Below are 17,019 nucleotides of genomic sequence, written 5' to 3' on the forward strand. Positions count from 1 at the left end.
CACGAAGTATAGACGTTAGAATAGTTCCAACTCGGTGTCAGTAGGAGCAAGCGGGTGGACAGGCCCAGTGAAAAATAGGCTTGTGACTTGGCACAAGGGGATAGCATACAAGAAAGCGAAAGCAGAGAAGCTAAACTGAACTCGAGACGGGCGATCAGTTCTGACGGGACGGGTTCAGTGGCCAGTTGGAGAGTGCAGAAAGAAAAGAGAGTAAAATGGCGGAGGGAATGGGAATGGCCGAGGAGGGAAAGACACCAGACGAGAGTACGCCAGGTCGGGGGGCTAAACGCAGACCTTGCTGATGGCTTGGCCGGGGCTCAGGAGTAGGACGGCGTGCCGTGATGCAGATATGTAGTGATGAATGGATGGATGGATGGATGGATGGATGCGTGGGAAGCGCGGAGGAGACGATGGGTTGGGAATGGACGAGGAATGGGGGAGAGCGGTGTGGAACGAGAGAGTGCGAAGAGAGGGACGCAAAGGCGGGAAAGGCAAACAGGGCACCGGGGCGGCCGGGACGTCAGTCAGGCAGCGAGCGAGGCGACTCAGGCAGAAGCCCAGCCGATACACACACAACACAATCCAGCTCTCACTATGGAGTCCAGCCCAGCCAGCACAAGCCAGCCTGGCGCCAGCCGGACTTCTTTCCCCCATCTCACAGCGACGACGACGCTGCGCACTGGCCACTCCGTTCTCCTGCCCTAGCCCTGTGTCGCATAGCCTCTTCCCGTTCGCGACCTAAGTTAATACATGTGCTTTGCCCCTGCTGTCATTATTCTGTGCACACGGCAACAATCCAATCGTCTCATCCCCACACATTCGTTCGTGAGACAGCATATCGAAATGCTCTTGTCCGTCGTCTGGTACCGTCGATCGTTTCGTTCTCCCTATACCAGCAGGCGTCCGCCATGCCCGCGAGTGCGACGAGCTCGGTAGTTGGTCCGAGGCAAGTACCCGGCGCGAGAAATGTAGTACTGTCCTTGTCGGGCCAGGCTTCGTTGGCTCGGCCCAACGTGCGGCGGGTCCGGTGCTCGGCGCCGCGTGGAGTGGCTTTACTGGGGCTTTGCTGTGACTGGTCAGGTTTGTCAGGTTCTTAAGAGATAAGATGCGCGTTGCTTTTTATGCAAATGACGTGCCGGGAGCGCTTGTTTTTGGGCGCGTGCCTAAGTAAAATCGGGTCCGGACCCGATTCTGCAGTTCGCCAGAACACCGTCGTGCATATGCCTCATTTGTTAGCGCCCAACAGCTAATCTTGGAGACTGCCCTTTGCCGGCCGCGCCGACCCGGGCTGCCCCACAGGCGTCCAGTGCGAGGAATGCGCCTCGCGTCGATGTTGACCCGACACCTCACCCGCCAGCCACGCGCCTCGGGTCATAAGACGCGCTCGTTGCTTTTTCCAAGACACGTCGCGAAATTGGATCCTTTTGCCGTCAGCCACGCGCTGTTGCCACACCACGCCGAACGACGTCGCCTGCTTCGGTCACTGTGCCAGCCTATTATTCCCGGGAGCGAGGCGCGCAAACTACCGCCGCACCTCCTTCGGCGTAGTCAAAACGTTGGGTCTGGTACCGTCTAATACAAGGACACCTCCATCGTCACTCCCGTCTGTCCCGGATCTGGTCTTCCATGCTCCCTTCTAGAAGCCTACCGAAACGCGGCGTAGGCATCGCCCCCCTCGCATAGTCTCTCCTCCAGCAGTCACCTGCCACCGCACGTGCTGCGTCATCCAGCGATTTCAGCGAACGCCGCGAGCGTGATGTCCGTTGTCGTGGTTTGTTAACTTTTTGAATTTAATGACAATCCATTCAGTGTTTGGTGCGTGACCTATGAGCAATGACTTCGTGCTACATTATTAGCACGTGACGAGTACCATCACACTTTGGTTCCAATACCAAACAAGGTCTAAATCTTTAGTATTAATAATATAATTATAGCAAATTGAACGCCTTTATCGTATGACACCTCGCCTTGCAATTATCGCCTTTTTCTTGTGTCAAAACACTGCGTGGGTCGTCAACCGTCGTCTGCATCGCCAGTAAACAAAAACTTCCAGTCCTCGACTTCCTCAATCGTTTGCCGGAGCTTTTCACGCATGGTTTCTACTGCTTCTGATCCTAGCAATAACCGCAGCGGTGGGTTGTTGCTGTGCGCCAGCTAACAAGTTGCGGGTTACCGCAAAATCCGTCACGTGACTGGGGGGATTGAACTCACCTCCCATATAATCTCTCCTATCTTCTCCACACTTGTCGTGCGATGCGCACCAAGCCATAATATCATTCGCCGCGCATGCTCTGCCGGCGTATCTCGATATTCGTTGCTTAGCGGCTTAATCAGGAAATGTCGCCATGGTGGTGATATTTTGTCTTGCGTCCTGCCGCCATTTGATTAGTCGATCTCGAGCTTTAAACCACCCAACGTAAAATATTCAGCGGCATACTCGTCCTGTTTGATAGTTCCGGGGTAGATCAGCGTCGCCTTACCGCCAAATTCTTCAATCTCATACGCCAAACTCTCAACAAAGCCCTCCGTCGCCCATTTCGTTCCGCTGAACGGGCCCAACCCGGGAATGCCAAGTATGCCCGCAATACTGCTGAAAACGATATACCTTCCGCGGTTCCTCAGTCTCAAGTACGGCAGCGTGGTCTGGACAATATGAAACAACCCCATCACGTTCGTCTCGAACTGGGCCCGAACGTCATGTTCCTCCTGCTCCTCACACGGCGCAATTACCCCGATCGCGACGCAATTCAGCACGACGTCGATCCGGTTCCAGCGCTGGACCGTCCTGTCGACGCATTCTTTGACCATCTGCCGCGACCGCACGTCGCAGGACGAGGTCAGTAGTCTGTCGGACCACTCTTGCGGGACCGCAACCGTTGTTTTGATGTTGCGCGAGCATGCCATTACCACGTCTCCGCGCTCGAGTGCGGCACGACAGATGTGCCGTCCGATCGTGCCCGTTGCGCCAAATATCTCCAAGCCCTGTCAGCAATGTGTCCAGACGCCGATTTAATTATCAAACCCAAAATGGAGCTCACCAGCCAAACATGCTGCTTTGGGGGATTACTTGCCGACGGCGCTTCGCACGAAGCTGGCCACGACGCACCGGCTACGCTCCCCGGCTCTGGCGTGGTCCCGGTCCGAATTCTTGCCTGCGAACTTGCCGAGCTATTGTAAGCGTGTAGCAGCGGGAAATGCTCTGCCGACGACGACGACCCCATGCTCCCTACCGACGTATATCTAGATGAGCCCGACGCTTGTTCGATTATTGCTGGCGGCATGCCGCGTGGTGCCGACGGTGTTAGGGATATTATTTGTGGAGCCGGGGATGGTATGTCGTAGTCTTCCATTGTGGCACGCGAATTATTGTTGCTGGGGTGCTGATGACTTCAGAATACACTTCTGGGCAAAAAATATCCAGTGTAGTGAATATACACAATTGCGAGTCCCGGGCGATGTGCTGATGCACTTTCACTTTACCAACTCCTAACCCTTCCACCGCCCGAATTCGTCTGCTCCTGCTATTAACGTCGTCTTGAAATTTTGATCAATCGTTGGGCGGCTTGGTAGGATCAGCCCCAGTGTCGGCGTCGACCGACTAAATGTTTATGCGAACCTGCGGCTCATCTTGAGCTCCTCCCCCTCGAGGAGTTACTGCGTTTTGCGAGGGTGCGTCGCTTACGTCGAGAGCTCGCGGTCCACCTATTTCCAGACTAGGCAGTCACGAGTCAGTCTCCAACTCATTATAGAGGGCATGTTTTTCATACTCGCATTTTGCGTCGTATTCAGCAAACATGAGGCCTCGCGGCCGAAATGGTTTTGAACACTTTTCACTATCTCACATTTTGAGCTCTACCTTTCGCGGAAACAAGCTCCTTCCTCTTCTCAATTTATAACCATGACTCTTTGTCAGCTTGTTCCCGTTTCCTCAGTCCGAAATGGGTTTGAACACCTAACGTTCACCATCTCACGTTTTGAGCTCTCTACCTTTCGCGGAAACAAGCTCCTTCCTCTCAATTTATAACCATGACTCTTTGTCAGCTTATTCTTATTCCCGTTTCCTCAGTCCCGTGCGGATCCCTCCTTCTTGTCGAGACAGTTGTTCGCTACTCTGACGAGCGCCTCTGACGCCACTTTCAGATTTGGTCTCCCTACACGACGACCTTCCTTCGGACACAGGATCATCTTCAAAAATGAATGATCCTTTCGATCCGAATTCACCGACAGTCGGTGGCCACCAGCCCCAGACACCTAATGTTGCTAAGCCAAACGGTACGCCGCTTACCAAAGTGGACTGTTACTGCTACCGGACCTAACGGTGCCAAACATAACGACGTCAAGGGCACCGAAATCCTACGTAACTGAGGTCCGGCTTCTTCAACGCTGACTATGGCCACTACTTCTTTTGTTTCTATGAGAACTACAGCAGTTCATCTAGCACGGTTGAGATTAATTCGGTAGCTTCAAAATTTATTACTGCCAGCTATGCAACACACTTGCCCGTCCGTGACATCACCCTCGCGCATAACGCATATCCCATCACAAAAGTAATTTTTTATTATATCAAATTCCGCTGGTATTCAACACCTTGATGTTCCAACTAGTCTCAATTTGAAACAATCCACCAGGCAAGACACATCCCTATAACTTGCAGTACCGATACCCCGCCGAACCCGACCAACTTTCACCCTCTCCGAAATGTTTAGTTAGCCTTGATCGACTGCAGATACTCAACACGATACTGGTTGTCGTCGCACGGACGGGGCAGCGGCGTCCACTTTGGTTCGTCCTTGAAGAGACGCATGGCCTTGATGTAATTCGTCGACGTAGTCGAGAACCGGTGGTAAATACCCGCAGGCTATTTCAGAGCACGATTAGCGTCACGAAGACAGGCCCAGACAAGAGAACAAGAAGCCGCTCTTACCAAAATAATCAGATCTCCCGCATCCATCTTCAACCTGACCCACCGATCCTGCCCATCCCGCACGTCAAAAAAGCCTTCACCCTCAACAATGTACCTAATCTCCTCGTCCTCGTGCAAATGCTCCTTATAAAAGGTCTTGACTTTCTCCTCATACACGTCTCCCATCGACACCGGCGAGATCGTAATCACGTCCCGGTTCTTGTAGTCACGGGATAGTGCAAGCGCGTCGACGTTGTCGAGCGCGGACGGACCGGTGAAATTGTATGCCAGGACGCCGAGATTGGCGACTGCTTCGGCCGGCACTTCGATGCCGGAATCGTGGTCGAGACGCTGGTCTTCCTGTTGTTATCGTTAAAATACGGCTTCACGGCCGGTCCGGGTGGAGATGCAAACTTACGGCAGTGTTATCGTGGTAGTAGACTTTCATTTTTATTATGAATAGAGCGAGCTAACGTGTAGGATCTACAAGGACGAATAGTCAGTACGTGCAACCTCAGCCAAAATGGACATGTCCAAGTATTCATGACAGGGCATCGATCTCCCCGCATCACACATGTCGCGAACAACGGACTCACAAGGACCAGGCAAATCTTCTTGCGACAAAACAGACCAAACTGGTTTATTCTCGGGTCTAAAAGGTGCAACCTACCGTTTTATACACGAAAAATAGGATCGTAAGGGAGGGGTGCTCGTAGGGTGACAAAGCTAGTGAGAACCCGAGCCGAGCAGGATAGGGACAACGCAAAAAAGTGTCGATGCTTTCTTCGGATTCACACGTAATTTTGATTCCGACCGGCACGAAACACCACAAAAATCGCAGAAATTTACAATTCGGCACGTTCCACAAGCGAACCTATGTAGGTTATTTGATTTGTCTGAATTCGTGCCGTTCTACGACTGTATACTGACTATTTTGCCACACAGGTTGCTATATCGTCATTGGCGATGATGCAATCTCTGTTCGGCCATGGTGTGATGCGGCTGCGTGAGGGCGAGTGAGCGCTGGCACGTTGTCGACCAATTCGACCCTTATCGCGCAGGCCAAGTTTTTTTTAAACATTTTTATTTTTTATGTTACTTGCTGCTCTATATGCCCTCTGTTCACATCAACGAACGTTTGCAAATGACAGACAACGGAGTCAAGAACGTGGAGTCAAAACTGCGGCAAAAACTATGGCTGATTAATAGCTCATCGGTAAAAAGCGGGAGTTTGGTTGCGCCCCTAAAACGAAAACATCCTATTTATTACCTAAGCTAGCTGTACACTCGCAAACTCGGTAACGCCCCTGCGACACTCACCAGCGGCTAGGGGCCCCGCCGGCTATTCTCGCATTCTCGCATTCGCTTGTTAGAGATGTCTGTGTCGCAACAGATAAAGCTCAGGACAGGTGGCCGACCACCCTGGATGATTTGTCATTTTCTGTAAGCCAGAACAATTGAGCTTGCCGCCGCTGCGATGGCCATCGACGGGCAATGTAATTAATAAACTCATTCGACCAAAGTTAGTTCGAACCACAGCTTCCGACGACAATATCGATCGCCATCTGTAGTGTCGAAGGACCCTCCACCTGCCTCGTAGACCGATACATGGCACGCATGCACGCCCGGAAGTCGATCCGAAGTAATCCGACCTCGCACGCAATGTTCTACAAGGCCAGATAAACACAGTGCCGCTCATCCGCGATTTCATAATGCAGTCGCCCGTCCATCTTCGCCGATCATCACACCTAGTCGGTATAGGATCGGGTGGGGCAAACCATCAAAACAGCGTCGACGCGTGAATCATTTGCAGTCACACCTAGCCATATATCCATTTTAGCAAACATATGATATTGATCAAATTGTTCTCTCAATTTTCCTTAACGTCGATCATCTCAAGGGCTGCGGCGGTAAATGGCAAATGAGCAATTAAATTAAAAGACAAGCCTTTATGCATTTACCATATGCCACTATATTGACGCGTCAGTCTAAAAATTTGGTCGATCCCATTTTATGGGCGGCGCTCCAGCAGTTTCTGCCTGACGTTTTGCAGATCCTTTGAATGCCCCAATTCTCTGTTAATATAAGCATTAAACCCATTCAGTACGGAAATTACACTTCTTGCAGTAAGAAAACAAAAATGGTCAAACGCAAAGCAAGCAATCTTAAATCTTCGCGGGCTTACGTAAAAAGTTCACCATCCTTGGGAATTCCTTGTCGCTGTATATGGGGACGTCGCGTCTATAAGCGTCGCGTCAGGCAATGGGGTTGTAATGTTCGTGCGCGAAGGTTTATATACGAGCGCCAGACTGAGGCTATTTGGCCCTTGTGTTTTAAGTCTTGCCAGAAAGAAGAGAGTTTTTTTTTGTACTTTATAATAAGCTCTGCAACGTCCAGCGCTTCGTTTGTTTGGAAACTTTACGATTTATGCAGGGACCTTCCAAGGAAAGATACGCGACTGAGCTTAAGGTTTAGAGATACTAAGTTCTTTGTTCGTGTTGGTTTCGCACACTTTTTGGCACCATGCTTCCGTCCGGTTTGAGGTCATCAGATTTAGATCATAGACAGTAACTAAACTTTGTTTGACGGTGACAAATTCGAACGACAATAACCACCTCACATAAAACGAATGCGTCATAACGTACAATTCCGTAACACAAAGCCCTTCACGATCATTGCCGTCGCGGAACATGGCAGGATTTGAGCGTTTTCTTCATAAAATCAAGCATACGTATTTGAGATGACCCAACGAACTAGTAGAAAAAGGATATGTCAGGAGAGGCCTTAAACAAATGCGCCGCAAGATATAATTCTAGAACCTTTTTTTTCAATTCATATGACCCCTTTGTTTTTGTTTCTGTCAGTAGTGCATCACGGGCGTCAGTGCCGAAAAGCCCCTGCAAACGTCGCGAATGGAGTCATAAATATCACACAATAGATTGAGATGGAATACACACATGCTTTGATCCCCGAACGAAGTTTATAAGAAAAGATTTATACATGTACAGAATATACCAAAGCAGATAATAATAAAAACAATAACATCCAATCTTACACCTATCGTATCACACGCCTAAAGTTTTTGGAAATGGAAACCAACGCACAGCTTACTGACGATAAACTGGTTGCACTTGAGCAGCTTGGTGTGGTTGTGCAGGAACCGCGGCTTGCGATTGTGCACCGGTCGGTGCCTGCTGAGGTTGTTGCTGCTGTGGTGGCTGACGCTGCTGCGGGTAATCCTGCGGCTGTTGCTGCGTCCTGGGGACAGCTTGTGGCATCTGATGCATTGGCTGTCCTTGTCCCTGTTGCTGCATCTGCGGTGGAGGCGGTGGAGGAGCGGTCTGATACTGGGGTGGCCATCCATATGGAGCCGCATGTGGATGCGCATAGATCTGGCCGTAGTCACCACCACCTGTATAATACTTTTGATCTTGAGGAGCGCCCTGCGGCATATACGCATATGGCTGGCTGTAGACGGGCATTGCACCAGGATACGGCCGATAACTTGGGTGCACGTATTGTTGCTGGCGGTAATAAGGATCGCCACCATTGATGACTTGACCGTGCTCGTCGGTCGCGACGCCCGCCTCTGCAGGTGGTCTGTAGTATGCATCTGCTACTCGCGTTGAGCATGACACCTTGCCATTGAAAACACTCTACTAGATACGTACCATAAATGTTAACTCCCCCGGCAGGAACGACAGTGCGCTCGAGTCCATTGGATCCATCAGGCGGTATCCGGAAGTTTTGACGCTGAGTCAACTCAGGCGAGATCGCGAGATCGCGGAGAAGGGGATTCGTGCTAGGAGTCGAGAAGTTGCCCTGCATGACGTCTTCCGGCTTATAGTAAGAAACCAAATGATGAGGACTGCCGTTAATAAGCACGCTCATTGTCTTCTTGATCAAGCCGCCGTCCTTAAACCCATAAGAGTCAACAAGGGAGCCGACAAGAGCGCGTTCAGCCTCAGGATCATAGATGCTCGCGGTAGGATGTTGTGGGGGCGTGCTTGAAACTGGGGCGACAGCAGTGGCGGGGGCGATAGGGACCTTCGCTGGTCGAGGAGACTCGACGGTGGATCCATCCGCCTGCTGCTCCTGGTCCAAGTAGCCACTACCTCCCTCAGTGCTACCGTTCGCGCCAGTCTGGTATGGATCAGTGCTGGAAGTGCGTTTCTTGCGGCGATTGCGCTTGGCGGCACGCTTCTTCTCACCAGGCGCAAATGGCTTCTCAAGTTGCCGGTAGACCAAGAAGTTACCGAGAATTCGGGACGGCGACCACGCGATGCCGTCAGTCCATCGCTTAATGCCAGATGTCCCCTCGTTGAATATAAAGATATTTCCTGACCGGATAAGCTCGCTCCGCTCACGGTCGTGTGGCCGGCGCGACACATAATGGAGAAGACCCTGCATGCAGGCCTGGAAAAGAATCAGTGCGTCGTGAGTAGTCGACACGTAACCGGTGTAAGTGGCCGACAAGCCCTGGGGAGGACCGGAACCGGCAGTGCGGCCTGCGCTAGGGGCACCCGCAGCCGATGAAGCTGGCTCCGGCTTCGGAGTGTTGTGCTGCGAAGTAGACATTGCGTGAGTGGTTCTAGTGCTACCAACTGTCAGTATGGTTTCATAGTGAGAGCAATGGCGAAAATGTCTGATCTGCGCCTTGCAATGGAAGATCAAGCAAACAAAAAGGCGCACATTATTTACGACGGGCTAATCAACTCGACAAGGCAAGGTTTTTGTTGGTTGGACGAGAATCAAAACAAAGTAACCTTTGACAGTCTGCCGTGAAATCGCCAGGGATAAAATTGACTTGAGATCGATATAAAGCGAAATATTCGGACTATTGGAATTGACTCTGAGGTAATGCTGAAAAGCGGTGAGAAGCTCTGCAGGGACGCTGAGAATGAGCAGGGTTGCTGATAGCGTGCGACGAGCGTATCATCGACTGGCGACACAGCAAGCGCAATATTGACCAGAGGCGGGTCGACTGACTGAACGCCTACAGTGATGCCGGCGGTATCTGATGTCGGACTGGAACAAGATCTGGAGTGGTGTGCTAGTCTAGAAGACAAACGGCTAGTAGACGGGCAGGGAAGGGGAGAAGACGACTAAGTTGGAGCAGAAGCAAGCAAGAGGAGCGGACGAGATGAGCAGCGCAGAGTTGGGCCCCGACGAGATATAGTTTTGATGTGCAGGGCACCGGAAGGGCAGCAGCAAAAGCACTACGGTGGTCGGCCGGGTAAGCGAGGAAGACAGGAGAAACGCGAGCATGCAAGCGAGAACGAAACCGGCGCCGCCCGGTTATCCGTGTCGTGGGTGTTTTTTTGTTCGCCAGTGCCCTCGAATCCTAGCTAGCTGACGCACTTGCAGCTGCCGCAATCTTCAGCGACTAGACACAATACTCACACGAACATTTTCTAGTTCTTGCTTGTGCCAGTTGCAATTACTAGTACTGACCACAGTGGGTGTCGCCAGCCAGTCATAGACGAGCCAAATACTTTACTACCGGGTGACGGCGTCGGAGCGTCACCCGAGTTACGGTGCCGTATGTCTTGTTACCCGTATTTGTCGTCACCTGTGTGAAATGCACCGCCACTGCTCGCCTGACTCTTGGATGCGTTTGTGACGGCAAAAGTCCGCTTCATATTTTTCTGCACGCGCACGCCTACTCGTGCGATGGAAAATCCACGCGCAGGCCTGTGACTGGTCAAACCAGCAACTGGGCCAAAAAAGAATAAGCTAAGCGTAAGGTGTTAACCTTGCTTGCGTTTTGCGTTTAGTGTTTGACTTTGCAACATTCGCTTCTATCGTACGGGCATTTACAGTTCCGCTCAAGCTTTCTGCGTAGGACAAACCTGACCGCCGCCTCGACTTGTATTCGGCCTCTTTCGGCCGATTCCTCCTCGAACCCACTTCGTCCTGCTGGTCAAAAAAAGCACGGTGCTACGTGACTGCGGTGTTTTCCCGTCCCACATGAGCGCGGGGACGCGCGTTCTACGAGAACGCGTTTGTGTGGGTCGTGGGCCCCTGGTACACGTGCGTCGTGGTACATGGTGGTACCAAAGTACGAGGGTACTTCGACCTTGCGCCTCATACTGTCACCCGGACATCCGTTCCCTTTTCGGCTGCAGGGTTGCGTGCACCAACGTCGCCGACATCGCCCACCGGTTGCGCTCAACTGGCCGCAGCCTGGACTAATACCCTATTCTAGCACTTTTCTCTGATCCGCTCCATAGCTCGCGCTCATTCTGTTTTTACCATCAGCTGTCCATGCACACTCCTGTCCTGGGCGACTGCTCAGTGGATATACCCGCGCGTCTGGTCCTCACAGACTCCATGTCAGTCTTTGCCCCGAACAGAAATATGTCGTAGTTCAGCAGTTCAACCGGACCTGCTTGCCAATCGCTCGGAACGATCGTTCTCGGCGTAGCGCGGTCATCCTAACTCCTGATAGGGCCATTTTGTGTTTTGGTTGTCGGACATATCGGCTTTTCGTGTGAAGAGTGGGTGGTAGTCGACTATTACAGTTTAAAGGCCTTTAAATTTTAACTCTCCGCTCACCTTATCGATGTCGATCAATCGTCAGAGACAAATCTGTTCAATTATTATCTCAGACTTCTCTCACCAATCGTCATCGGTGGATTATTCTGCAACGCGTGACATCGTACACCGCCACATATCGCATATATTAAGCAGCGATAACCCTTTAATCATGGTATGATATGGGGCATTGCTTCCAATGAGTTCAGTCATTAGTGAGAACGTGGCCATCACCTCCGCCCTCCACGCCGCACCAGACCCCCGAGATCCTCACGTCACGTTTCATATTTTGTGAATAGCAGCAACGAATAGCCGGGCTGTCTGTCATACACCATCTGCCTTATATGCCGTTTCAGAATCAGCCGGCTAATGCGGCTCCCATTTTGCTATCTCTTGGCCGCTTCAAGGCATATCAAATTTGACTGTCGCAGACTCGATGAACATGAACAGCAGCTAATAAGATCATGAACTTGCCCATCTGGTTTGCCAGTAATACGCGTAACGCGTTGTCAATTTCGATCTCGTATTGTCCATATATGACGATCGCGGATTCGAGTTCCAATTGCAGGTCGTTAGCACGACGACTTGATAACTTCGCTTGCCACAATCATAACTAGCTCGCATTACCTCCAGAGTGATCGGGAAAGCCCGTCTGGTTATCACGAAGGGACAGAACAGCACGAGCAGACGCTAGTCACGGGGTTCTATGCGTACGCCGTACGCTGCTTTTAAAATGCAACTGTCACACGCTGCCGCACTCGACTTACACAGGTCGCCAGATCTCTAATTTCAGCACGCCGATGAGGTTAACCACGGCTAACAATGCACTCCCATCCACCATGACAGTGATTCCTGATCCACTCATTATTCTATATATCTTCGTTTGCTTGGTGCTAGCAGAACTTATCTGAAAAATTCCTGGTGCCGATCTCAGACACACTATTCACAGTCCGATTCTGCCTAACTGTTGTTGATTCCTCTATCAGTCGAGCGAATCCCAAAGTTGCCTTGCCGCAGGTATCGTGATACTTGTGACTGTCTCCAGGAATCCCAAAAACGAAATATAAATAATTAGACTCTCGATAAGAATAAACTGTCTTCTATCCAACCTTTTCGCCATATGCACAGCGTAAGCTTATTGGACACGAACGCGCCAAACGTCAGGACGCACTCCTGACTCGAGCGACTGCCCTGTCTTAGAGTTTCGCGTCACAAAGTTTGTATTGACCGGGAAAACTTTTATCCCCAGCCGGTAGTTCTGACATCCGGCTCATCACAGAACACGGATATGCTTTTGATCAGTATGGCCAGCGGCTATGGGCGGTGTCATTGCAGTACCGGTGGCTACCCAGCACATTTAGGTGCCGCTGCTGACGAATTAGCACAACCTTTTGCGCATCGTTATCATGCACATAATCCATTGATTTAGTACATGCCACGAATCTACCGTGAAAGGAAGTAAAAAAAACATTGCGACGTAGGTTAAATAACCCCGGAGCAGACGTGGCCGGAAAAATTACATGGGCACGGCTGCGCTCTCCGCCCACGACAAGCGCTGCGGTCTCTTGGCCATCTCGTCCGTCAGCAGTATCGTGTACTCGCGCGCGCAGCCTGTGCGGTTGTAGTTTGACCGCGCATACACTTCCGTGCCCGGCGGGAAGGGCGAGGAAGCAGGCGCGGTGACGACGGTGCCAGCCACATCGTCGCAGGGGACGAGGACCTTGACCGCGGCGAACTCCTCCGGGATGCCGAAGTTCTTGGTCCAGAGGAGCTCGCCATTAGTGATGGCCGCTGTGTGGACACGGACGAGATGCTCGTCGGAGAAAGGCTTTGGCGTCGGGACCGGGTGCAGCCGCCTTGTCGGTCTAACACAAGGGTTATTTAGGAGTTAAGAAGACAAAATTATGAAATATGAATCATACTAGACTTGGTCTAAGGGAAATTGAGCATTTAACTTTGATATCAGCTAAGTTATATGGTGCGGGACAGCAAGAACCGAAGCGCTTGAATAATATTTGGTAGTAGGTAAAATGGCTAGAATGGTCACTGCACTCTCAGTACTCTAATGGAAGGCTTGGTTGGATAGCTTAGACTGGATGCAACTTCCGAACAGCGATTTCTGGTTTCACGCCTCTATATGGTGTGCTTTTAACGTCAGTCAAGTCACAAAACAGAAAGAGATTCAATTTCAATATCCCGTTTTTATTCGCTAGATAAGATCCCAAATGAAATAGACCAACCACCTCAAGTATTACGACATAAGACGCTTAAACCAGGATGCCTTAAAATACTCGGAGCGCCTGATTGCAAACGATCACGTGAAATTAGGGGTCTGCCAGATCTACTTTTCAACTAATTCAACGAGTCAGAACACTTTGAAATAAAACTACTGAAGAACAGAATTAAATGGCGTTGGCATTACTAATATTACGCGTTCATATAAACAACAGCCTTAGCGCTCTTGAAAGCAATAACATGCCGGCCGTATCTGCAAGGCAGTATGTCAAGAACTGGGCGGGACTGCATTAGCTTTAACGCTGCGAAATCCCAATCATGTCCATCAAAACTTAAGTTTACGGAAAACCTGCGGCTCCGGTAAGCAAGTAAATTCTTCAGGCCGGGTAACGTAAATCTCTTGGCCCTTGAATCCCTATGACGTCAGGGCCTAATTCGCTTCCAAGCTTGCTCTTGACCGTCCCGGATACGGCACCGCTGAAAGAAGCTAGCGCTTTACTCACCATGCCGACGAACACGTGGCAAAGTGCGCCGATTAATTTCCGTTTTCGCGCATCATTCTGCCAGCCAATCATTCCTTGCCATTTTACATCGGGTATGCGAATGCCGGAGCCAATTACATCCAATGCACAGGTCATCGAAAACTAAGTATTGCAATAAATACAGATCTCACTTTGCGGCGGGTATGCCATTTGCGGGTTATTCGGTAGTCGCGACATTGTCGCGCTCTCGAATTGACTTCGAGGTCTTGTACGTCTCCGCATGTAGTGGATCGGACGATGAAGATGTCAAACGCGATCGCCAAGAAAAGTGTTTAACATGACGGAAATTGTTCAAAACGAACCCTTACAAAATAAGTAAGAAAATCACCGTTCTTTTTTCAAGTGGCGAACTCGATCAGCAGAGTCATTAGGAGCCAAAGATGTGACGTTACGTCACGCCAAGGGTCTTGCGACAGAGTTCCGCAGAAAGCTTTCTAAGGCAACTTCGGTGGCGAGTTTAATTAACGTTGTGATGAAAAAGAGTTGCCGCTGGTGCCTAAGCGAAAAGTGGAAACTCAGCGGTCTAAACCGCATCGCCTTAACAAAAGAGTGATATACATCAGCATTCTAGGGGATTGTACGGGTCAAGACTACCTACCGTCCTGTGTCTGCTGGCAGTTTCTAGTCAGTATCCATTCTGAACTGGAGGGAGACAGACTGCTGCCACCATTGGGTCGAGAGCATGGAAGAAAGTTGGGACTTATGTGTGTCGCCGCTATCCGGAGTGATCGAGAGGTAAGCATAATTTGGCAGAGTCTCTCGTTCATTCTGCTTTTGCTTTAGCCAAAAACCAAAAGGCGCACGTTTATTAGTCTAAGGCACAATTTTAGCTACACATAGTTCATCGCTTCTACTCTGGCAGCTTAGCCACCCACTCCTACTCTCGGCGCGTTGAATATCACGTATCTCGCTCGCTGTTGTCAGGCTAGACCACAGAAAGGAAGACGCCCGTCGCGAAGAGTATGCAAACACGGAGCCGAGTGAGTGGGGCCATAAACTACAGAGGTGGACCCCTCCAGACAGTACCTTTAAACGCTAAATTTGCGCATACTTACATTACTCGGATCCAAATATGGCCGCACTTGGTTTGGGTATCTGCGAAAACGACCTCATTCCAGGCAATTAATCTATATGTTTCAAGAACGTCATCCGCAAATCTCGCGGATGTCCGGACACGGTTGCCTCTGCATTAAGGTACTGTCACAGCGCCCCACCGCTTCGGGCAGACAACAGTACTCAACAGAATTTCATCGCAAGCAAGAAACTCCTCCCGCTCTAATTTAAATCGCGCGTCGGCAGTAGGAGTTGAGTAAATTAAGCTCCGCCACATCGACCGTATCACGGTAACAAAGTAACGGCCAGATACACTCCTTCGGAGGTCACAGTCATTACCCGGCCATCTAGACTCGTGGCGTCGCCCTTGCTCTTCAGTTGTCTACACAGTCTAGTGTAGAAGTGCTGCCCGCCCCCATCTATTGGACTTCGCTCTATTGGACTTCGGCAGCGACAATGCACGAGCCGTCCTATTTCTAACTCTTTGAGTCACAGGTGTTTCCTACAACAATATTTGATCGTGCTATGTTTCACATGGTCGGCTTACGAAATATCGGCCCGACCGACGCAGCCGCGACCCCGTTGTGGACAATTTCGTGTGAGAGGATGGGAAAAGCGGCCAAATCGGAGTTACAATTGCGATTTCGGTCTCAACAGGTTTGTGTAAAGCCCGATATCATACGAGCCGTTGTGATGGTTACAAGCGCTAGACTTGGTGTGCATTCCAACGAACGAGCGACGCCGAGCAATTTCTGCAGGGGGCAAGCTAGATCGAGATATAATGGACCTTCTCTAGAGCCGAAATGCCTGTCATAAGGACCCAGTGCTCTATGCGGGGATTATGAACGCACAAACTTATTGCATAGTCCATTTGCAATGTTTACTGTAGTTGCTAACAATAAGTAACATTGGTGCGCAACCTGCACGGACTGCCAGCTTTTTCTGGCCAGGCACCAAAGCGAGTAAACGAGGTGGCGATCATAAAATGATTTAACAGGGGTTCATGGAGAGTTTCTGCCTGCTGAAAAATTATATGCTTAACCGTGCGAACTGGCCACTATTGACAGTATGCACCCAGAAGATCTACTGAGAGGTTGAATTGCTGTTTTTAAACTCGCAATACTTATTCGTACGCTCATTCTATGAGAACATGAATTCATATCAGAGCGCTTCAACAAATGATAATTAACTGTTCAAAAGCCTCCTCCCGCCTGGAAGAGTACGGCTTCGTTTCATACTTTACCTATCGTCGTTATTGCAGATTACAGACGAACGAGCAGCCGTAGGGAACTTCTTACAAGCTGGCAGAAATGGATGATATTCGCTGAACGTGGCGTCCTCGACAGGCCGGAAGCCTTGAATGTGACTTGCCGCTTTAAAGTCATTTTGTCACAACGATGCGTTCGTCGGAATTACAGTAGTCAGAAGAAGGGCGGATCACTAACAGTTACCTAACTGCTCAGCTCTTTGGTTTCCAACTTAATTAACGTGCTGACCAATTTCGTGCGATAACGTTGCACTTCGCAATACTTATAGTTGCTTTATACGTATCTTGTACAGTAGAATCCCGTTAAGCCGATTCGCTGTAAGCAGATAACCTCGTTAAGCCGCCTGTTTTTTTGTAAAAATCGATTTCACTCCAAAATTTCTCGAACCCCAGATAGTCGATGATCAATCGTACGCTATATCGGCTTAATGAAATCAAGGAATTATTTTCTAACATTCCCGGAAAATCCCAGAAGGCAATAC

General features: G+C 50.3%; 4 protein-coding genes across 4 annotated transcripts; 1 reads left to right on the forward strand and 3 right to left on the reverse strand.

Moving 5' to 3' along the window:
- The first annotated feature begins 2 nt into the window (after nt 1–2).
- Nucleotides 3–1,206, forward strand: POJ06DRAFT_96564 (uncharacterized protein). The gene has a single exon (XM_056191823.1). The coding sequence runs from the start codon at nt 342–344 to the stop codon at nt 1,095–1,097; it is 756 nt and encodes a 251-aa protein (XP_056044869.1). The 5' UTR covers nt 3–341; the 3' UTR covers nt 1,098–1,206.
- A 696-nt stretch (nt 1,207–1,902) lies between these two features.
- Nucleotides 1,903–3,584, reverse strand: POJ06DRAFT_251459 (uncharacterized protein). Its single transcript, XM_056187397.1, has 4 exons — nt 3,039–3,584; nt 2,438–2,973; nt 2,212–2,371; nt 1,903–2,154 (listed from the first exon to the last, which is right to left on the reverse strand). The coding sequence occupies exons 1-4, from the start codon at nt 3,348–3,350 to the stop codon at nt 2,014–2,016; spliced, it is 1,149 nt and encodes a 382-aa protein (XP_056044870.1). The 5' UTR covers nt 3,351–3,584; the 3' UTR covers nt 1,903–2,013.
- A 678-nt stretch (nt 3,585–4,262) lies between these two features.
- POJ06DRAFT_96617 (Acireductone dioxygenase ARD family) lies at nt 4,263–5,776 on the reverse strand. The gene is made up of 4 exons (XM_056191825.1): nt 5,574–5,776; nt 5,322–5,386; nt 4,925–5,263; nt 4,263–4,858 (listed from the first exon to the last, which is right to left on the reverse strand). Exons 2-4 carry the CDS (start codon nt 5,349–5,351, stop codon nt 4,703–4,705), a joined length of 525 nt encoding a protein of 174 aa, XP_056044871.1. The 5' UTR covers nt 5,352–5,386; nt 5,574–5,776; the 3' UTR covers nt 4,263–4,702.
- Nucleotides 5,777–8,632: 2,856 nt separating this feature from the next.
- On the reverse strand, nt 8,633–9,379 carry POJ06DRAFT_189513 (Gti1/Pac2 family-domain-containing protein; the record flags this gene model as incomplete). The annotated part of the gene is made up of 2 exons (XM_056184789.1): nt 8,633–8,916; nt 9,103–9,379. Coding segments are annotated over 2 exons (561 nt in total), but the record flags the coding sequence as incomplete, so codon positions are not given.
- Between the last annotated feature and the right edge of the window lie 7,640 nt (nt 9,380–17,019).

This window comes from Lipomyces tetrasporus (assembly GCF_029532465.1).
Source record: "Lipomyces tetrasporus strain NRRL Y-64009 chromosome Unknown POJ06scaffold_4, whole genome shotgun sequence".
Classification (NCBI taxonomy): Eukaryota; Fungi; Ascomycota; class Lipomycetes; order Lipomycetales; family Lipomycetaceae; genus Lipomyces; species Lipomyces tetrasporus.